The sequence below is a fragment of the Nelusetta ayraudi genome, unplaced genomic scaffold (genome assembly GCF_046127955.1).
Source record: "Nelusetta ayraudi isolate G7.1 ecotype Tasmania unplaced genomic scaffold, CSIRO-AGI_Nayr_v1 ptg000004l, whole genome shotgun sequence".
Lineage (NCBI taxonomy): Eukaryota > Metazoa > Chordata > Actinopteri > Tetraodontiformes > Monacanthidae > Nelusetta > Nelusetta ayraudi.
The window spans coordinates 17,652,501-17,657,500 of NW_027466054.1; the positions used below are offsets into that span (position 1 = coordinate 17,652,501).

Sequence of the window (5,000 nt, forward strand, 5' to 3'; positions counted from 1 at the left end):
ATAGCTGTGATCTGTGTTTCCACAACATTTGGAGTGTGTGTGCGTAAGTGTGTGCGTGTGTGCGCGTGTGTGTGCGTGTGCGTGTGCGTGTGCGTGTGTGTGTGTGTGTCCGTCCGCTTCGAGGTGTTTCTGACCGTCTCTGCTGTTTCTCGCAGCAGCAATACGGCCACATCCTGAATCAGCTGCGGGTCATGTACACGGTGGGCTACTCGCTGTCCCTGGGGGCCCTGCTGCTGGCGCTGGCCATCCTCATCACCTTCAGGTAGGGGTCGGCGGGAAGTCGAGAGCCCTAGAAAATGAAATGATCAAAGTTTTACACTTCAGTCGACCGTTTCGGGTGCAAGAAGGAATCACTGGAAACATTGGTTTCCAGCAAGACTGGATGTAAGGGTGACCTACACAGCTGGTGGCACAGCTGGATCTCCAGGAGACTGGCATGCACAGCCCTCTGTTTACAATACAACCGATGTTCCAACGCTGTGTAGGACCTTCCAGTGGTTTGAAAAGAGATGAAAACAAGGCCACAGTGGGTGGAGTCAACCCCTAGCTTGGTGGGTGAGCGTGGGAGGGGCGTTGTCTCTGACTAGAGAGAGGTGTCAGTGCCCTCTGTGACATCAAAAAGGGCTTATTGACAGAGCTGTGGGATTTAGCATGGGACGGCGCCTCGAAAGATAATTCCGTCTACCCGTCAACCGGGACACTGGAAAGACTCAAGTGGAAGTCAGGGGTGGGAGGGGAACATATTTTGGAGGGAGGGGGAAGGTGGAAAAAAAAAGTGAAAACCAGAAACCAGGACCAGAGAGACGTGGTGGCAGCAGCGGCAGCGGCGGTGGCGAGCTCATGCTAACAGCTAACGTCTCCTCCTGCACCGGCACCAGGAAGCTGCACTGCATGAGGAACAACATCCACATGAACCTGTTTGCCTCCTTCATCCTGAGAGCCGTGTCCATCCTGGTCAAAGACGCCCTGCTCACCCTCACGCTGGACCCCCGGAGCGGCAACGCCACGGCCGACACGCCAGTGAGTACAGACGGAGCTTGGCGCGAAAGGTCGGTCGAAAGGTTTGCCAGGCCGGCTGGAATTTTTATGTCATTTGACATTTATTTATTTATTTATTTATGTATTAATTAATTAATCAATTAATTAATTAATTAATTTTCCCCTCTGAATGGCGCCTTTAAATCCAGGTAGGCGTTCTGTCTTCCTGTGGGAAGAAACCCAGAGCAGATCCAGACTCCAGAGGGCCGTCATCTGCTTATGACCAGTGTAGGGGAGAGAGAGAGAGAGAGAGAGAGAGAGAGAGAGAGAGAGAGAGAGAGAGACAGACAGACAGAGAGAGGGTGAGAGACAGACAGAGAGAGAGAGAGAGGATGAGAGAGAGAGAGGGAGAGAGAGAGTAAGAGAGAGAGGGAGAGGGTGAGAGAGAGAGAGAGAGAGAGAGAGGGTGAGAGAGAGAGAGGGAGAGAGAGAGTAAGAGAGAGAGGGAGAGGGTGAGAGAGAGAGAGGGAGAGAGAGAGTAAGAGAGAGAGGGAGAGGGTGAGAGAGAGAGAGAGAGTAAGAGAGAGAGGGAGAGGGAGAGAGAGAGAGAGAGATAGCAGTAGTCAGAGTGGCAGACAGGCCAGAGTGAGCTGCAGGGTGAACAACAAAGCTCGCATAATACAGATGGAGTCATGTATAAATAAGTAATTCAAATACAGAAATAATAAATAAGAATGTGCGCAAGTCTTCTTCTTCTTCTTCTTCTTCTACCGCTTCATCCGGGGTCGGGTCGCGGGGGCAGCAGCCTTAGCAGAGATGCCCAGACCTCCCTGGCCCCAGTCACCTCCTCCATCTCATCCGGTGGGACACCAAGGCGTTCCCAGGCCAGCTGGGAGACATAGTCCCTCCAGCGTGTCCTGGGTCTTCCCCGAGGCCTCCTCCCGGTGGGACATGCCCGGAACACCTGCCCAGGGAGGCGTCCAGGAGGCATCCGGAACAGATGCCCGAGCCACCTCAGCTGGCCCCTCTCGATGCGGAGGAGCAGCGGCTCTACTCCGAGCTCCTCCCGGGTGGCCGAGCTTCTCACCCTATCCCTCAGGGTACGCCCGGCCACCCTGCGGAGGAAACTCATTTCGGCCGCTTGTATTCGCGATCTTGTTCTTTCGGTCACTACCCAAAGCTCGTGACCATAGGTGAGGGTGGGAACGTAGATTGACCGGTAAATCGAGAGCTTCGCCTTTCGGCTTAGCTCCTTCTTCACTACGACGGACCGGTAGAGCAACCGCATCACTGCAGCCGCTGCACCAATCCGCCTGTCGATCTCACGCTCCATCCTCCCCTCACTCGTGAACAAGACCCCGAGATACTTGAACTCCTCCACCTGAGGCAGGATCCCCCCACCGACCCGGAGAGGACAAACCACCTTTTTCCGGTCGAGAACCATGGCCTCGGACTTGGAGGTGCTGATTCTCATCCCAGCCACTTCACACTCGGCTGCAAACCGCCCCAGCGCACGCTGGAGGTCCTGGCTCGATGAAGCCAACATGACCACATCATCTGCAAACAGCAGAGACGCAATCATGTGGTTCCCGAACCAGACTCCCTCCGGCCCCTGGCTGCGCCTAGAAATTCTGTCCATGAAAACAATGAACAGAACCGGTGACAAAGGGCAGCCCTGCCGGAGTCCAACACGCACTGGGAACAAGTCTGACTTACTGCCGGCAATGCGAACCAGACTCCTGCTCCGATCATACAGGGACCGCACGGCCCTTAACAGAGGGCCCCGGACCCCATACTCCTGGAGCACCCCCCACAGGTTGCGTCGAGGGACACGGTCGAACGCCTTCTCCAGATCCACAAAGCACATGTAGACCGGTTGGGCGAACTCCCATGAACCCTCGAGCACCCGGCGGAGAGTATGGAGCTGATCCAGTGTTCCACGACCCGGACGGAACCCGCACTGTTCCTCCTGGATCCGAGGTTCGACTATCGGCCGTATCCTCCTCTCCAGCACCCTGGAATAGACTTTACCGGGGAGGCTGAGGAGTGTGATCCCTCTGTAATTAGAGCACACCCTCCGGTCCCCCTTTTTAAAAAGAGGAACCACCACCCCGGTCTGCCAGTCCACAGGCACTGTCCCCAACCACCACGCAATGTTACAGAGACGTGTCAGCCACGACAGTCCCTGCACATCCAGAGCCTTGAGGTACTCGGGGCGGATCTCATCCACCCCCGGAGCCTTGCCACCAAGGAGTTTCCTGACTGCCTCGGTGACTTCGGCTCGGGTAATGGACAAGTCCTCCCCCGGGTCCCCCGCCTCTGCTTCCTCCGCGGAAGACGTGACGGCAGGATTGAGGAGATCCTCGAAGTATTCCTTCCACCGCCGGACAACATCCCCAGTCGAAGTCAACAGCTCCCCGCCTGCACCATAAACAGTGTCGGTGGCGAACTGCTTCCCCCTCCTGAGGCGCCGAACGGTTTGCCAGAACTTCTTCGAGGCCGACCGAAAGTCCTCCTCCATGGCCTCCCCGAACTCCTCCCAAGCCCGAGTTTTTGCCTCCACTACCGCCCGAGCTGCAGCACGCTTGGCCTGCCGGTACGTGTCAGCTGCTTCCGGGGTCCCACGAGCCAACATGGCTTGATAGGACTCCTTCTTCAGCTTGACGGCATCCCTTACTTCCGGTGTCCACCACCGGGTTCGGGGGTTACCGCCACGACAGGCACCGGAGACCTTACGACCACAACTACGAGCAGCCGCGTTAATAATAGAGGTGGAGAACATGGTCCATTCGGACTCAATGTCTCCGACCTCCCCCGGGATCTGGGAGAAGCTCTCCCGGAGGTGGGAGTTGAAGACCGTACTGACAGAGGGCTCAACCAGACGTTCCCAGCAGACCCACACAATACGTTTGGGCCTGCCAGGTCTTTCCGGTCTCCTCCCCCGCCAGCGGATCCTGCTCACCACCAGGTAGTGATCAGTTGACAGCTCAGCCCCTCTCTTCACCCGAGTGTCCAAGACACAGGGACGGAGGTCAGACGACACGACAACAAAGTCGATCATCGACCTCCGCCCCAGGGCATCCTGATGCCAAGTGCACCGGTGGACACCCCTGTGTTCGAACATGGTGTTCGTCACGGACAAACTGTGACTAGATTGGGGATCGGGGAGGCCGTTCCTCCCAATCACGCCTCTCCAGGTCACACTGTCGCTGCCCACATGTGCGTTGAAGTCCCCCAGCAGAACAACGGAGTCCCCAGTCGGAGCACCATCCAGCACCCCTCCCAAGGACTCCAAGAAGGCCGGGTACTCAACACTGCCATTCGGGCCATAGGCCGAAATGACAGTGAGAGACCTGTCCCAACCCGAAGGCGCAGGGACGTGACCCTCTCGTTCACCGGGGTAAACTCCAACACGTGACGGCTAAGCTGTGGGGCAATAAGCACGCCCACCCCAGCCCGCCGCCGCTCACCGCGGGCAACGCCAGAAAAATGGAGAGTCCAGCCCCTCTCGAGGAGCTGGGTTCCAGAGCCCATGCTGTGCGTGGAGGTGAGCCTCTGAGCTGCTCTTAGTCTGTCCCGTCACCAGGACCTGTTTGCCTTGGGAGACCCTACCAGGGGCATAAAGCCCCAGGCAACATAGCTCCTGGGATCATTCGGGCACTCAAACTCCCCCACCACGAGGTGGCAGCTCAGGGGGGAGAATGTGCGCAAGTGTAAGGCATATATAAATATAAACATGTAGATGTATAAAGACACGGACTAATGTGAAAAATGGTATTTTGCATTTGAAAATATAACTCGTGATTTAAAAGCATCGTAGGCCTCAGACTGATACTTCAGAGACTGCTGGAGATTTTAGGGTGCTTATTTTTTTTTTAGGGGGGGGGTTATCATAGCAAGTTCACGGCTATAACACAAATCCAGCCTGCGAAAGTATCGACCGTCCCTGTTTCTCACCGCGCCGCTGTTGTAGCAAATACGTTTTTTTTTTTCTTTTCATCCTTTCCGCCACTGAACGTCCC

At 56.2% G+C, this 5,000-nt stretch overlaps 1 protein-coding gene across 2 annotated transcripts in view; it reads left to right on the forward strand.

Annotated features, from left to right (window-relative positions):
* The window catches only part of gcgrb (glucagon receptor b), a 42,672-nt gene that overhangs the window by 24,552 nt on the left and 13,120 nt on the right, over positions 1-5,000 (forward strand). Inside the window, exons 6-7 of one of the 2 annotated variants that reach the window (XM_076040145.1) lie at positions 156-262; positions 879-1,020. In XM_076040145.1, coding sequence (XP_075896260.1) covers positions 156-262; positions 879-1,020 — 249 coding nt within the window. The remainder of the gene's footprint in view (positions 1-155; positions 263-878; positions 1,021-5,000) is intronic. The other variant, XM_076040155.1, reaches the window with a different exon arrangement.